We start from the raw sequence: 17,775 nt of genomic DNA on the forward strand, positions 1-17,775 counted from the left end.
TTTTCTCACACTTTGGAGAATTCTTTGGCTATTGTAAAGCCATTTCTTAGTTCATTTTCTGGAGGTCTCTGGGGCAGCCTTTTTTTTTTTTTTTTTTTTTTTTTTTTTTTAGTAGATTAATCACTATGAGAATAGCCAGGTATTAAATTCCAAATCCTTTATTATCTCCTTCACAATCTCGTTTCCTTGCCTGAGGCCCGGGCTAGCTTTCTTAGAGGCATTCTGAAGTCTTGTTTCAGTGGAGAAGCTAAGGAGGACAGGCCTGCCACCACAGTGATGTGAGATAGGATGAATGAATCTGGCTCTGCATCCCCGGGCTTGTGCTTCAGCCACCAGCCATCACAAAGGTGGATGATGGAATGAATCTGTCTCTCCTTGGCTCTGGGAGCTTGAGCTCCTGCCTCCAGTCTACTTGTTTTCTCTGACTCTGACTCTGGCTGAGGATGTCCCAACTTATATCCTCTCTTTTAATTATATCATAGGTATGATTCTTGTAGAACCATATTAAGTACTAAGGTACTGAACTAGAGAACTATTAATCACCATACTAAACTAGATAACCATTGTATTATCAATTCCACTGAGTTAACACTTTGTAAGAAGAGTTGTTTTAAGTACAAGAGTTCTGGCCCATAATAGGCTATGGGTACACCAACCTGATCATCTCTGTGGACATCCCTGGAAAATATCTTGCCAAAGTAAATGAATTTATTCATATCATTCAAAAATGTTCCCCACTTGCTATAATCAGTTGTTCCATGTCTGGTGCAGTGCTGTCTGGTGGAGAACCTTTGTTTTGTTGTTGTTGTTAATTGTCAGGTCAAAATTAGCATAAGTGGCAGAGAGTCAATCTATACTCAGTTACATCTCAGCTTCAGAGGCTGCATTGAGTGCATAATCATCCCAGAAAAAAAAAAGTTGAGTATCAACTCTCCCTTCACTTTAGTCTTGGTTTGTAGCTTTTTCAAGTTAAATAATTTACTGTCAATATGATAGCTGACCTTGATGCTATTTTTATCTTCATTGAAGGTATCTGACATCACTGAAAACATCAAGCAAAAAAGCATGGGAGCAAGCACACAGATCTGCTTCACTCTAATGGCGACTCAGAAAGCACATGAGCATCATTCATTATCCAGAACCTGTACAAGCATGCTGTCACAAAACTTGTATACAATACTGATAACTTTTCTAAGCAACCAAATTTTTCCATGATTTTCCATAAGCTTCCTTGGTCAGATAAACAAACATTGTGTTCATACCTCTGACATTTCTCCTGAATTTGTCCAGCCGCAACTACCATATTAATCGTTCCTTGGTCCCTTCTGAAATCATATTGGCTCTTAGGTAGATGACCATCTTCCAAGTGAAGGATCACTTTATTAAGGAGGGCTCAATTTGGCAACAATGAAAGAGAGAGAGACAAAGAGAGAGAAGAAGAAGAAGAATTAGGAGGAGGAGGAGGAAGAAGAAGAAGAAAAAGGAGGAGGAGGAGGAGAAGAAAGAGGAAAAGGAAGAGGAGGAGGAGGAAGGAAGGAAGGAAAGAAAGAAGGAAGGAAAGAGGGAAGGCAGGAAGGAGGGATGGAAGGAAAGAAGGATGGAAGGAAGGAGGGATGGAAGGAAAGAAGGATGGAAGGAAAGAAGGAAGGAGGGAAGGAAGGAAGGAAGAGAAGAAAGATCCCACTGGAATTGTCACAGGACAACCTAGTTACTTTTCTTTTACAGAGAGATGAGCAATGGAGACATCCTTGAACTCCTGAGGAATGGCCTCCTCTTGCCATATAACCTTAAAAATTTCAATCAATTTTTGTATAAGCAGTAGACCATCTGACTTGTAAATCTTAGTTGGAATAGAATCGGCACCAGATGCTTTGCCACACAAGAGAATCTAATGGTATTTCAAACCTCTTCTTCAGTTGGAAGTTCAGCTAGAGAAGGATTGACTTCAACCTGAATTATACAATCAGTGGCTTTAACATTAATTGAAAGTCTATTTAGAACATTTTGGAAGTGTGTAGTCCATCTCTCCAGGATTAGGTCTTTATCAATGTGGTTCCATCAGCATTGAGTAGTTGAGATGCACCATAGTTCTATAGGTCTTTGCCCCATAATTAGCCTTCAGGACATCATAAAAAAGAATTTATTTGTCTTCTTACTGAACCAAGAATTCTGTATCTCTCTAAATTTTGCTTGTACTTTACTTTTGATGGAGTTAAATAGTATTTTCTTTGGGATGGATAAACTATCCTTCTGGTAAACCTTGTGGTGTTTTCATTTTTCATTTAACAGTTTTCAAATTTCTCCATCATTGTTGTCAGACCATTTTTGATGTTTGAAAGTATTCTGGCCTAGATGAGCAAATGTGGTGCTATTCAGCAAATCTTTGAATGCTACCTACTCATTTTCTGCTCCATTATTGCCAACCATGTGTTGGCTCAACTTTCTTTCCACTGAATTAGCCACAATCAGAGAAATATTCTAATCTTTTCACATTAAGTCTTCTGGTAAAACTTTAACTTGGGGTCACCACTTTTATTAAATGCAAATATTTAGCTAACAGAGAATAAGTCCATGATTGGTCCAGCATTCTGTGCCATATATCACCTTTGTCACTCACATCCTGTCAGTCTCTTCTCCTTATAATGACAGTCTACTAAATGCCAATGTTTGCTATGAGGGGGCATTCACAAAGTTTTATTACATTTAGGTAAATGGAAGATAGTGCTGATGATGATAAGGTCATGAGATAGACAGGTCTTGAGTAGTAAGTGTTGCTTTTGCTGTTTCCAACACCATTCCTTCCTGACATGTCTGATAGTCTGTGCCCGTTTTGACATTAAAGTCACCTAGAATTACAAGCTTGTCCTCTTTAGGCACATTGATGACTAGGGTCTCCAGGCCTTCATATAAATTTTCTTTGGCTTGTCATAGTAGAAAGTTATTCACTGATGATGGTAGTGCGGCATTTCCTTGCAGATGGCAATCACTTTGAGATGAGCCTATCTTTCACTCCTTTTAGGAGATATACAAGCTTGTTGATTAAATTAGTCTTGATTGCAAAACTTATGCCAGCTTCACAGTGCTCCCCATCACTATGGCCATTCAAAAAAATGTATATGAGCTCTATAAACTTTTTCTTGTAATGGGCTGAAACTGAGCAGATGCACTGAGGTTTGGACAAACAAGCCCTTGAGGCTAATTACCAATTGGACAATACTCTATTAGCATTTGCTTGGAAAATGGCCCGCCCCACCATTCTGTGCAGGCTTGATTTGTTGATGTTTAGGGAGAGGAGGAGGGGGGATAAGAAGGTGGAGTAGGATCTGCAAGAGGACTCTGGGCAAGAGAAGAGAGAGGAGTTCCTGTGTCCACTCTCCTCTGCTTCAACAAATAATAAAGATTAAGGACTTTTACTTATCCTGACTCCTGCTGTTTCTAAAGTATCCAGGGTGCTAATGCGGTCATCACATTTTCTAGCCTTGTTTTATTCAGAACTGCTTTTTGGATTGGATATCTGCTGAGTTTTCTTCCAACAAGGGTTGTTTATCTTTCTGTTTTACTGAATTTCTTTCACATTGTCCATAAGTTTGCACATATTACATGTGCCAATGATTAGCAGTATCATCTTTTTAAAACTTTTTGTACCTTTTTTTTTGGCTTCAGCTCAGGGTAGGAGTCCTGCCTGCCACAGTTAGCAGGCTAGGTTTAACAGGTTAAGCAGACAATTTTTAGGGCAACTTTTTTAATTCCTTCCTCACACCAGGAGATAAGCAGGACATTACTTTATAAAGGTTTCTCAGACAAACAGCAGAATTCCACTGCTGTTGTAATAAGAAGACTACCCTAGGAATAGGAACACCTTTCTGCAGGGTTGCAACTACAGTTCCCACTATATCTGCATCTGCTGCTTCATCATTTGCTCAATGCCACATGACTTTGAAATAGGTAAAAATGGTATAATGCTCTGAGTGATATCTTTTGACTCATGCATAAATTGGATTTATTTCAGGCAGAGTTGTAAGAAGTTATCAGGCTCACTCTCTTCCAATCATCAAAGTCCAGCAGCAAGACAAAATTCAAGATGACTAGTGATGGCTTGGAATATAGTAGATGACCTTGCCATGTTCCAACTCTAACCATCCTCTAAGTGCACCACAGTGCCTTCTTCCATCATCTTCATGGCTTGTTGGAACAAATTGTTCACATTCACCTATTCCTGCCAGAGACGTCTTTATATGTTTGGGATAGACATCCCCACTCCAACTTACTAATGAGTTTGCGGTCCTTCAGTTACCATCAGCCACATTTAACCCTTCTGCCAAAATGGTTTAGCAGAGTACAGTTACTGTATATTCTTTTTAATTTTTTTAAAGTCACTGTGCATTCTTCAGCTTCCTAGAGTCATAGGTAAGAGTTGGGTAGCAGGTAGATACCTAAGATAGAAAGCCCCCCCAAAATTTCAGCAGCCCTGAATACCCATATACCCCAATTCTTGGGCCTGGGACTTATATGACCTGCTGAGCAGGATCTATCCCCTGTCCTTTGGTTTTATTAGCTTTTTTTGTTCCATTAAAATTCAGGTAAAACTTGGAAGGGTTAAGGAGGTACTAGATAAAATGTCCCTTTTCTTTTCTACTAGCTAGGACATGGAATAAAGAGACTATACATGGTCCTCCAACCCTCCCCATTTTATCCTGGGTTCTAAAACCACCCTCAAGGGGAGAAATTCACCCCAGCCTACCATCTGGTAGCTTTCTATTTTCATTAATTATTCTTGTTAATCAGATGCTAAACTCCATTGTTTCCATGGTGTTAAAGGACAAGAGAATATTCTTTATATTTAGGACTCTGCTAAAAATTTCTAATGATCTTGACCCACTTCCAGATCTGACATATTGTGGGATAGACAGTCTCCTCTCTGAAAGGAGTAGCTTTCCAAAAAGAGGAAATCTGCTCAATGATTGAAAGTCTTCAAACACATTAATTTCATTAATATGGAAATTTTTTTCTGAGAGTCCCACATGCAGGATAAATGTATGACCCTATCTAATACTGCACTATCTCTCCTAAAATCATAAATAAACCTAAATAAATCTAAAATCACAGGTTTAGACTTGGAAGATACCTTAAATGCTATATAATCCTATTCCCCCGCCCTTTTTTTTTTTTACAGATGAGGAACTGGAATGTGATGAAGTTAAATGGCTTCCCAAAGGTCCCTTAGGTACTATTGAGATGGAATTTGCAACACTGCCTCTCAAAGATCTTATCCAGCTGTCTTCATAGTGGGCAGCATATAATTGTAAATAACTGGACATCTCCTTCATTTTTTCCTTCCCAAAAAGGCTCAGAAGGTTTAACTGTTACTCCTAAACAATCTGCAGGGAAAAAAAAAAAAAAAAAAAAAAAAAAAAAAACTGGCAATGCCTTAAGTTACCTGTGTATTGCCAGTGCTATACCAAAGGACATCCATGTGAGGAGGACAGAGAAAGATGCCCTTTGCTATCTCAAACCTATTAGCTAGGGGAACTGAATAAATGTAGAAAATGGAGATTAAAAAACAAGGATGAAGGAAGGATGTGGGAGGAGGGGAGGAGGAAAATAGCACTCTTTTTTTTTTTTCTCTCCAGTTCAATTTTTGCTAAGATAGTTACTGAAATATAGTCTCTGCTATCTGGCCAAACCCTCTATCTTTCATACTCTAAATTTGAAAAATCATCATATAGATCATAATGGGACTCAGGAGTCCAAAACCAATTGCGCATGTAAGATGTACTTACTATCATTTCAATAACCTACTGTTCAAACTTCCTAGAATCAAGTTAGAAAAGCTTATTTAAATATAATGTTTAGCACAATGTCCAGCTAAATAAATGTTTGTGGATGTTTCTAAAAATGTTCATTTTTCCTAAGAAATATGATAGCAACTCTAATCTAGTTTCTGAATTGTCTAAGCTTGATTATTTCAATAAGGAGGGAATGCATCTTGCAAGGCTTTTAAAAATTCTTAAATTTGAGGTATTCCAAATTTATACATTTATTCTTTTTTTTCCCAAGACTAAGTTTTCCTATCTTGCTCAGACTAGAATTGTAGCAACTTAAGGGATCCAGCAGCCTCAGCTTCCAAAAACAAGAGAGATTACAGACTGTGTAATACCACACCTTGTGCCTTTAAAAAAAAAAAAACTCTGAGATGAGATTTGAGGCATTAGTTTTTAGATATAAGATCTAATCAGGAAAAAACTATTTCCAGGACAAAGATAGTGCTGCTGCTGCTGCTGCTGCTGCTTCCTTCTTCTTTTTATGCAAGACAATTGGAGTTAAATGATTTGCCTTGGATTACACACCTAGTAAATGTCAGGTATCTGAGGTCTCATTTGAACTCAGGTCCTGTTGGCTCCAGGAGTGATGCTCAATTCATTGTGCTACCTAGCTGCCCCAGTGCTTCTTTGTTAAAATCATTTTACTTTACTTTTCTCACATAAGTAACACAGAGAAATTTTCAAAGTTATTCCTCATATTTTATTGTTCAAAATTAATTTTCACAGTATTAAAAGTGTTACCTTCCATAATAGCTAAAAATTAGCTATGACATATCATTTACAGAGCACTTTAAGGTTCACAGTGCAGTTTATTCATTTTATCCCCATAACAACCCTGGATGATAAGTGCTATTATTTTCCCTATTTTACAAATGAGGAAACTGTGGCAAACAGAGATTAAGTGACTTGTCCATGGCACCCAGCTAGTAAAAGTCTGAGGCAAAAAGATGGGGTTTCAAAAAAAGGTAAATGATGGCTCTGCAAATAACTCAAGGTTTAATTCAAGAAGCCAAAAGAAAACAACTGTACAAATTAGATATATAGAAGATAAATTGGAGGTAATGAACAGAGGGAAGATACTAATATTAAGGAAGATCAGGAAAGGCTTTTTGAAGAAGGTAGGATTTTAGCTGTAGATTGAAGGAAGCCAAGGAAGCTTAGAGGAAGGTCTGGGAATGAAAGGGAATGAAGTCAGAAGACAGGATCTCTTGTGTGAGGAATAACGAGGGGATCAGTATCACTAGATTACAGGATAGATAGGAGATGCTAAGATGTAAGAAAATTGGAGATATCAGGGGTGGGAGATAATAATAAAGGGCTCTGAATACCAAAAATGAAAGATTTTATTTTTGACCCCAGCAGTGATAGAGAACTATTGGAGTTTGATAAGTAAAGGGGGATTTTGGTATGATTTGCTCATTAGAAAGGTAAACTTGGATACTAAATAGAGGAATGGGGCCAAATTTGAGTCCAGGAGATCCAGCAGAAGATTATTGCCATAGTCTAGACAAATAGATGTAGTTCTATAATGTGGTGACCACATTGCTAAACTCACTCTCATTGATTTATATATCTGCTACTGGAAAATACACATCTAAATTTATCACTGTAGCTCCTGAGCCCCTGCTGATGTACTTTCAAGTTATATAAAGCAGCCGTAATGATGCCATTAATTCTTAAATATAAAACATTTACTAAGTGAGAGAGCAAAAGCAAGAATAAAATAATTATATTATAACATTTAATCAATAGAATGCAAAAGCAAGATAATTAAAATATAATCACTCACAAACCTAGGTCATTCTTCCTCCAATTTACACATGCCTAAGGAAAGTATGGTTACAAACTTACAAAAACTTGGTAGTGGAGAACAAGTAGAGAAAAGGTAAAATATAAAAATATATTTGACTATATATTAGCATTGAGTTTTTTTTTAATTTGAGAATTTAATTTACATTTCATCTGCTTCCCATTCTTGCATAGAATTAACAGCTGGCTTTTCACTTCAGTACTAGCTCAGTGTCTTGCAAATATCAAGAACTAAATGTTTGCTAAATTGAATTGGATAGAATGTTATATCTAGAAAGTATGAATCATATTTTCTACTTTAGGAAAGGTGAATTTTAAAAATAAAGCTACATAAAACAGCACTTAAAAAAAAGAAAAATTCCCTTTCATTTACCTATAAAAGAGTAGCATTGTGTAGGAGACAGAGGATGAGATAAGAGTTAGGAAATTTTGAAAGATTCAAGTCCTTCTGACACTTAATAACTCTGGGTCCATAGGCAAGACACTTAACCTCTCAGTGCCCCCAATCTACTCACTAAGACTCTAAATTATGGTAGAGTTATTGAGTAGCAATTCTTAGAATGAGTTCTCCCACTGATGAAATCACATATCCAAATTCTCTTTCTCTCCCTCTGAAAAACTTTAGAAAATTCAATTAAAAATTAATCAATCTAAATATGGAGATATGTTTAGAAGAACTGCACATGTTTGACCTATATTGGATTACTTGCTGTCTAGGGAAGGGAGATGGGAGTAAGGAGAAAAATTTAGAACATAAGATTTTATAAGATTTTAATGGTTATTTTCACATGTATTTTTAAAACAAAAAGCTGTTATTTAAATTTTTTTTAAATAAAAATAATTAATCAACAAGTATTTGTTAAGGGCCTGCTTGTGCCGGGCTTTGGAGCTACAGAAATGAAAAAGGAAAATGGTCCACATATCCCTTACCATTATTTCAGTTACATTCTACAACTGGCCCGATATCCTTATTTTTGCATATAAGAAAAACTAAAGTTGAAAAAGATTACATTACTTGCCCAAGGTTACACAGCCAGTTAACAGTAGAATCAAGAATGGAGGTCAGGTCTCTTGACTCCTAATCTGAGCACACTTTCCATTATACCACAAATGCCTATCATTTAATACTATCTTCTTTGTGAGTTGTTGGAAATTAAGTAGTTTCTTATGATATGAACATTAAAATTTAATTTCTAAGATGCAATATAATTCACTTCTCTTCCTATAACAAGTGTCCCATTATCTGAACCTAAATGAATCTAAAATGAGCTCATATTCTCTATTCTATTCTTCACATTATCCAAAATAATTCAATGTCCACTGCTTCCTTGGGGAAAATCAAAGTTTGACATGACTGCCTTTTGAACTGATGTGGTTAAAGTTCACTTTCTTGTGTTCAAAAAGTTTGACTGATTTTGAAAGGACTTATTGATAAAACAGAGAAACTCAGGGGAAAAGGACAACAAGAGAGAAGAAAAAAGAGAAAGAAGAAAGAAGCAAAAAAAGAAAGAGAAGGAAGAGAGTTAAAGGAACCCAGGAGGGGCGATGAGAGATAAAAGCCTGCTGAATGCATAATTGCAAGCAAACCAAAAGATCCTGAGAGCCTATGTGCCTGTCTGTCTCATGTAACGGGAATGTGACATTCCTTTTTTTTTTTTTTTTTTTTTTTAAACCAGGGCAAAGTTTTAAAGTAAGATTTTTTAAAATGCAATATATGTCTTTGATGTGGGGAAAAGATAATTAATTCAATTCATTAATTCATGAATTAGTCTACATATGATTTTTGCCCCTGGCAACCAAATAGGACTGCCCCCAAACATCTAGGAGGATTTGGGAGAAATCTAATAATCCAATGCACCAGTGACTAAGCCTTTAATATATGTGTGTGTGTGTTGAATTCATTAATTCATGAATTAGTCTACATATAATTTTTGCCCTTGGCAGTCAAATTGAAGGACTGCCCCAAACATCCAGGAGCATATCAGGAAAATCTAACACTTGAATACACCAATGATTAAGTCAGAAAGAGAGAGAGAGAATGTAATGGATGGTTGGATGGATGAATGGATGGAAAGATAGGTATTAAAGAAAGAACTATCTTTTTTTCTACTTAGAAGAAAATGATGTGTGATAGAATTGGGCTACAAGGTGAACAAGGTACTACTTTTGTATCTTCTAGTAGCTTTTTTTTCTTTCTCTCTAACATTTAATTTAACAAGGATAAGTCACATGAATTTTAAGCTTTCTTCTAATTGTGCTTATAAATGGTAGTTTTCAAAGCATATATGTTACAATAAACACAAATTAGGGGTAAATTAAGCCTTAATTATGTTTAGCAAGGTTTATGTCCTAATTAAAAACAGTATCACAACAATAAAAATGACTTACCACCTGAATTAACTCTGCCACAATTGTCTAATCTTCCTAAACATTCTTTGTGTGCTCTGGCGCCACACTTGAAACATAAATAGCCTTGATAAAATGTTCCTCTGAAAAGTAAAATTAGAGAGTGAAACATTAAAGGTGATAAATTCTCTCTATATATGAAATCATTAGAACAAATGAAAGAAATTAATGCTGGTCTTATTCAAAGTCATTTCCAGAATGAGAAGAAAATTTAACTAAAAGTTCTGAGGAAATGACGTCAATTTGGAATTAGAAGAAAAGTCAGTAAACTCAGTATATTCTTTGATCAAGAGTTATCATTACTAGGAACATAATCCAAAATGAGGCCAAAAGCAGAAAGAAATGTCTCTTAGATAAAAAAATATATATATTTTTTTTATAGTAGGAAGAGTCCAAAAATTAAATGGGTACACTCCTATTGGGAAATAGCTTTTAAAAATGGCATATAAATTTAATGGAATATTAATCTATAAGAGTAAGTGTGGGTAGATTCACATTCTCTGGGAATTTTGAGAAATTCAGAGAAGACTGGGAAGACATATATAAACTACTTCAGAGTAAAATAAGTAGAACAACTTGAATGAAGAAGAAAATAATGAAAAAGAAAACAATGTAAGATTTCAGAATTCAGATCAATATATTAATGATCATGATTTCATTTGAAAGAATGGTAACAGACTATAGATGTGGAATGAGGCATATATTGTCAAGACATGACTAATGTGTTGACTTGTTTTGTTAATTGTACTTATTACAAGACAGAATTCTTTTTACAGAAGGGAATCTTTAAGAAATGGTAGCAATTTAAAAATAACATCAACAAAATATTCCAAGGAAAGACAGGGAAAGAGAAAATAAAAAGGAGAAAGTGTGTCAAGATTGTTCAGGAACAAGAACCAGAGTAATAAATCAATACTCCTACCAAATTTAATTTAAACATTTAGTAAGTGCCTACTATATACAAAGCATTTTGGACACTGGGAATTCAAAGACAGACACTAAACAGAACTGTGTTAAGGAACTTACAATTTAATGGGGATGGGAAAAGAAAGCATGATGTATACATAAACAAATTCTGCAAAGTTCTATGATAATTGGGATGTAGAGAGCATTTTCATATAAGATAAAGGAATCAGAAAAAGCTTTATGGAGAAAGTGATATATGAAATCTGAAGGAAGTAGAGAAGAAAGAGTTCATTTAGGCCACTGGAAATAGTGTAAGGAAAGACATGGCAATAGTAGATTTCAAGACAAGAATGAGAACATTTTAACTGAAATATAAAGCATATAAAATTAATATCAGATTAAGTTGTAAAGGTATATTGGAATCAGATTGTGAAGAGACTAGAATATCAAAAATGGGAGTTTTTATTTTTATCTGATAGGCAATTGTGCAACACTGAAAGTTTTGAAATCAATGCAACAAGTATTTAAAGCAAACTTTTTTCTAGGAGTTTGGAAAAGAAGGAAAGTATGACGATGGCATAAGGGGGGATTTAAGGATTTAAGGGAAAGACCAGTGCATGTTTGTACATGGCAGAAAAGATATGAGTAGATGAAATACTAAAGGTTATAGGGATAGGGGGCAATGATTGAATAGGCCTGCTCATATAGTTGTTGAGAAAGGAGAAAGGACTTCTCTTCATCAGAGAAGTGAGCAAAGGAAGAGAGAATGGAAGCTGGTGAAAATAGAAATTGAGTAAGGAGTAGAGAAAAAAGAGCCAATGACAATTGACCTCTATTTTTTTAAATAAAGTAAGAAGCAAGAGCATCTTTTGGAACAGTGTAAAGTATGAGAGAGTAAATCTAGATAGAATAAAAAGAGCAGTAAGTGCCCAGGTAAGATTAAATATAATAAATTCAAAGGGAACCAAATTAACATTATTATGTGACTTTCTCTAGGAGTGTTCAATAACATGTAAGTAAAAACATAGAAGATGGAGGGTTACTGTTTCACAAGGCTGCCTGGCAATAAAAAAAGAGGACAATGGATTCAAAAGTAGTTAAAAGTGAATTCTTGAACTGGCTAAGTATGAGATCAAGATTAAGAAGGGAGGCTAAAGAAGGGATGATGGACAGGAAGAATAGGGTGAGTCAGAAGAACTATAAGTATCAGTGAGAATAAAAAATAGATGTAAAAGCTGTAAACCAGAAAGAAAATGATCAAAGCCTAGCAGCTTATAAGTGGAGAGAGAAATTCAGAGTTCTCTATTATGAAAATAAAATAATTATGAATGATGATCATCCCTGATCCATACACATCTTGGCAAATGGCTAAGACAGAAGGAAGAAGGAAGTCATGGGAGATTAAGAAGGTGAATAAGAAGGAAGCCAGACTTTGGAAGGAAGATCAAAATGTTAATATTCTTATGAGTGAAAAGAAGGACCAAGTAGAAAAAACAATCACAAGCCAGATATTGAATCCCTTAGTAAGGAGAAAATGATCTGAAGATTGGTATATGACTATAACAAATTAGGCTGAGTGATGAAGTTAAAATGATTGATTCTCAAAGGAGAACAAGTTGTTAAGTGATGGCAGCAGCAGCATAGTAAGAATTGGGAAGTAGGGATAAAGACAATGCTGCCTCATTCTCTTCAACTAGTGCTTTAGAAGACATGAGAAAAGAGCCTCCAGCACTAGAAAGTATGGCAATGTCTTTTGGTGAGAAAAAAAGATTTCTAGAAGCACAAGAAAATGGAGAGTGTGGACAAATGTGGCAAAGCACATTATAATCAGCAGATACATCATTCTTGCAAACCCCCAGAGAGCTTCAGTTTTCAAAAATGTACCATGTTTCCCTCCAGCCAGGTGTGGAACAACACTTACCTCAGAAGCATCTGGCAGACTTTACAGGATGTAACCCGCGTGAAAGTGTGCATTTTGAAGTCATGAAAGTTTGAATCTGCATAGTCTGGCCTTATGTTAGATCTATAAAAAGCAATAAAATAATTTGATAAGAAAGTTTTGTGACTTAAAGTATCAACATATTATCAAGAAGAAAGCCTCTGACAAAACTATGTACTTTTTAAAAAACATGCTTTAAAAGTTTAATCTTGAAAACTATAGTTGCTTTAAAAATTAATTTTAAAAAATAGAAATGTTAGAGGGCATAAAAACATCAGACAACATAATATATCAAACATTCCACTTTGTAGGGATGAACTAATCATTTCTCAAAGCTCAGTGTTTGCAAGAAACTTTCAACTGAATATTATGTAGGTCACTGCAGCCCACCTGAAGGGGACAAGGGAAAACCAGTGGGTATTCATGCTGTTAGTTAATTATTTCTTCATAAGCACATTACTTAAATATAAACCGTCTGGGTGGGGGGTTTTGTTTCCACGGAGTTCATCTCCTAGTATACATATGAATCAAAATATCCAAAAGTCATTTTGGATCATCATTCATCCTAGCTATGATATGAAGAGATATAGGATCATCCCTGTAAGGCTTCAGAGGCCATCCAGTTCAATTCTCTCATATGAAAGTTGGGAAGACAGAGGTCCAAGAAGGGCTAATGGTTTGTCCACAGTCATTCAGACAAGGGATCATGACAGGAAAGTTTTAAACCCATGAAACACATTAAACAGATTATACAAGGATGAGGACAAAGAATTTTTACCTGTATAAGAAGTCAGAACACAGAAACAATCAGAGCTATTGAGACAGTTTGCAGGATTTTATGTCGATTATATTTTCTCTAATTTGATTGCGGTATGAAAAATTACAAGGTACAATGATAGAGAGAGTTGGCCTCTGAGTCAGGAGAACCTGAATTCAAGTCCTAAATATGAACTGTAGGACTCTGCACAAATGAATCATTTAATATCTCAGTGCCCCAGCAATTCTTTTATACTGTAAATTCTACAGAGATGCCAATCATCACTGGCAGAGGGATTTTTCTCAATGGAGTTCTCTATGTCAATAAAATCTGAGAATCTACAATTATGATGGACTTGGCTCTTCTCAGAAATACAGTAATTCAAGAAAATTACAATAGATTTGGGATGGAAAATACCATCCACATTGAGAGAGGGATACTATTGAGCCTGAATGTGATTGAAACGGAGTGTTTTCACTTTTTTTGTATACGTATGTTTTTTTTTTTCTTCTTGGACTTTTCCCCTTTTGTTCTGATTTATGGAAACATGTTTAAAATGATTGTACATTATATAACCTATATTAGATTGTTTGCTATCTTGGGGAGGAGGAAAGTAAGGAAAAGGAGAAAATAAATTGGAATTCAAAATCTTACAGAAACCAATGTTGAAAAGTATCTTTACATATAATTAAAAATAAAAAAACTATTGCAAAAATATCTATAAAACAAATTAACTAATTGATATATGAATGAACAGTTTGACACAGAAGATGGATGCAGAAATATCAAAAATATCTCTTTAAGAATCAAAATTATGGGCAAAAAGCTAAGGGAAGGTTATCCAAGGCTCATAAAATCCAAAAGATCTAAAGGTGAAGGTTTGAGTCATTGATGAGGTAGAATTTTTTTCCCTCCATCCCTTCATGTAATAGAGCAATTCTCTTAACACCACAGAGCCCAGTATCTTAGTAAGGAACTAGAGCATGGGCATCAGGTCAGGCATCAATCTCAGAGGTGCTTAGAGAAGGCTTGAAAAAAGCATTCAAACAGGCAATTGGAATAGCAGGGAGTGATGTGGAAAGGTCAGACAGGTGAGTCTTCCAATCTGTCCATGGATATGACTGTGCTAAAAATATGACTTTTAAAGCCAACTGGGGTTTCCTTCTTTTTCTGCTCTCATTCATGCATTCTTCTGTACACCTGATCATGGGGTCATTTGCAAATGTTCCTTATTATGATGTTAATTACACATTACAAGACTTCTTGGGAAGAGAGAGTTGGAGCAAAGATCCAGGCCTCCAAGAGGGAAAACACTCAGTACCTACCTCAATTACCATGGGGCGTTATATTAGAAAGGTCATCAAAACCTATTTCCTTTGCCGAGAAAGTTCATTTCTCTGAGTATTAGGTGTACAGAATTTTATAAACTGTCAAAGAATTTCAGTCCTAGGAGAGTGAAGGATTCATCAGCTCAGGTCTTTAACAAAAAAAAAAAAAAAAAAAAAAAAAAATGAGCCTTTTAGGCAGCCCACCTAAAAAGTCTGTCCCAGAGAAGTAAGCAGGTTTGAAAAAGCTGCCTGAGAAACATATTAAATGATCTGTCTTAGGGTCATGCTGGGAATATAAAATAAATAGAATTGGTCTTTGGCACATTGCCATTTAATTGTTTCATCACTGACCTGAATCACAGATTGGAGATTGCATCCATTAAGTTTCACACTGACACTCAGTTGGGAAGGAAGTGATCATGAATGCTTTGTAGGAGTCAGAAGAAAAACTGAGAAACATTCTAAACTATATATTCCTGAGTACTAATTCATATATAAAATACTTGATATGCTTCATAATAGTTAAGCATGCTGACCAGATAGCATCACTCAAGGGATAAAAATTATCTTAGATATTCTAGAAATCAAAGATGGAAAAGGGATCCATCCTATTTATGAAATTTTGCTAAAAGATTATTTACAGCATTAGGGATTCGGAACAGGAAGAGACTATCATTTAATATAACTCCCTCATACTATAGCTGGGGCATTTAGGTGGCACCATGGACAGAGTACTAACACTGGAATCAGGAAGATTCATCTTGTCGAGTTCAAATTCAACCTCACATACTAACTCTGTGATCCTAGGCAAGTCACTTAATTCTGTTTGCCTCAGTTTCCTCTGTGAAATGGGTTGGAGAAATAATGGTAAATCCCTCTAAGATCTTTGCCAAGAAAACTCCAAATGGGGTCAAGAAGAATTGGATATGACTAAAACAATGCAACAACAACACAACATAAATAAGAGGATTGAAGTTTTGAGTGGTTTAAAAAAAAAAGGACTTCCAAATGACGCATCATTGACAAACGACTTAAAAAGACATTTCTCTTATTTCTGCATCCATCTTCTGTGTCAAGCTATTCCTCAATTCATCTATGAATTACCTAATTTGTTTTGATAGATCCACAGATTTTATTGATGTGAGGAAATTCATTGAGAAAAATTCTTCTACCAATGCAGATTGGCATTTCCTTTGAAATCTCCTTTGAAAACTAGAATATCATACAACCAGGATTGAAATCCTGTTGCCTGACTCAATGCAAAGCTCCAATTCCTGGGATCAGAAATATGAATGTTTATAACAATATTGCTACTGTCTTCTGTCTTCTCTGAATGGTAGACATTTATGTGGCACAGCATTTGGAATCAAGCACCCTTGAGTTCAAATCCTGTCTCAGAGAGACTAGCTGTGTGACCTTGGATAAGCCACTTCACCCTGTTTGTCTCAGTTTCCTCATATGTAAAATGACCTGGAGAAGGAAATGTCAAGCCAGCATCTTTGTCAAGAAAACCCCAAATAGGATCATTTAAAGCAGGCAACTATGCATGTCATTCATCAATTAAAAATTCGATAACTATTTATAGTTATTTTCCTATGTGTCTATCCTGTACTGTGAAATGTGAGAGACATAAAGGAAGGATAATACACAGTCCTTGTCCTAAGAATTTTTTAACTAGAGAAAAGAGGACAAACAATATTTACAAGCAATTGATTTCTCATTGACAAAAATACTCTTTCCATCAGTATAGACTTTAATCCACCCCACCTGCTCATACTTTATAACTTTTATTTATATCTACCTATGAATCTGGAACCAGAGGTCTATTCAATTACTTGGGAGTTTCTCATTTTCTTGACATATCATGGATATTTGTGGAACATGTGTTCTGTGTATTACATAACCATATAATGTATATATTATATGTATATCATGTTATATAATTATATAATACTATATAACATAATACAAAATAATAATAACCAATATATGACAACATAAAATCCAGGCTTACAATAAGAGGGACCTCAAAGACCAACTTTTTACTTTATAGATGAGAAAACAGATGAGACATGGCATGAATTGCTTAACATTACACAGGCAGAAAGTGGCAAAACTGGGATTTGAATCCAGGCACTGACTCCAAATTCAGTTCTTTTTACAAAATTGCATTAAAAGGATTGTGAGTATGACTGGATCTCAGAGAAAGACAAAGGAGGCTTATGTAGCCAACTAAAACTTTATGGATAGGATGTGAGCTAGAACCTGAAGGATGGATGTAGGTAGGAAATAAATGTCATTTCAGATGGAAGAGAAGAGCAAAACTGTAGAAACAAAGACATAAGTATGAGAGAGCATATTCCAGCTTGAATGAATTGGATGTTTTACCACAGAGTTATGGTAAACTATAATGGCAGTGTTACAAAAGAAAGGAAATTGGTTTTAGTTCTATTTGGTTGAACTGTGAGTATAATCTAGTTTACTATATTTTATATTCTTAAAACAACTGTCTCATTAGCCAGCTGAGGAGTAATGGAAGGTATTAGTCAGGGTTTCTTGTTGTTGAAAAGCCAATGACACTGGGAAATCACGCAGGAAAGAGCAATGTTCAATGACCTTAACAGTTCCATATTTAGAGCCTGAGTGTCCATGAAGACTTATGGAGCTTACATAATGGGAATACTGGAATGCTAAAATGTTTGGGTGTTTCCCCACCTTTTAAGTGAGCATTTTCTAAGAAGAGACCATTTAAAAAAAATACTCATGTGTTGACATAAAAAGCATCTAGGTACAAGAAAGATGTACAGC

General features: G+C 35.4%; 1 protein-coding gene across 1 annotated transcript in view; it reads right to left on the minus strand.

Annotated features, from left to right (window-relative positions):
* VAV3 (vav guanine nucleotide exchange factor 3) overlaps positions 1-17,775 on the minus strand; it is a 449,592-nt gene that overhangs the window by 149,636 nt on the left and 282,181 nt on the right. The window contains exons 16-17 of the mRNA XM_003769710.4: positions 12,865-12,966; positions 10,020-10,120 (exon numbers count right to left, since the gene is read on the minus strand). Of these exons, the coding sequence (XP_003769758.1) occupies positions 10,020-10,120; positions 12,865-12,966 (203 nt within the window). The remainder of the gene's footprint in view (positions 1-10,019; positions 10,121-12,864; positions 12,967-17,775) is intronic.

Source organism: Sarcophilus harrisii, chromosome 4, assembly GCF_902635505.1.
Source record: "Sarcophilus harrisii chromosome 4, mSarHar1.11, whole genome shotgun sequence".
NCBI lineage: Eukaryota > Metazoa > Chordata > Mammalia > Dasyuromorphia > Dasyuridae > Sarcophilus > Sarcophilus harrisii.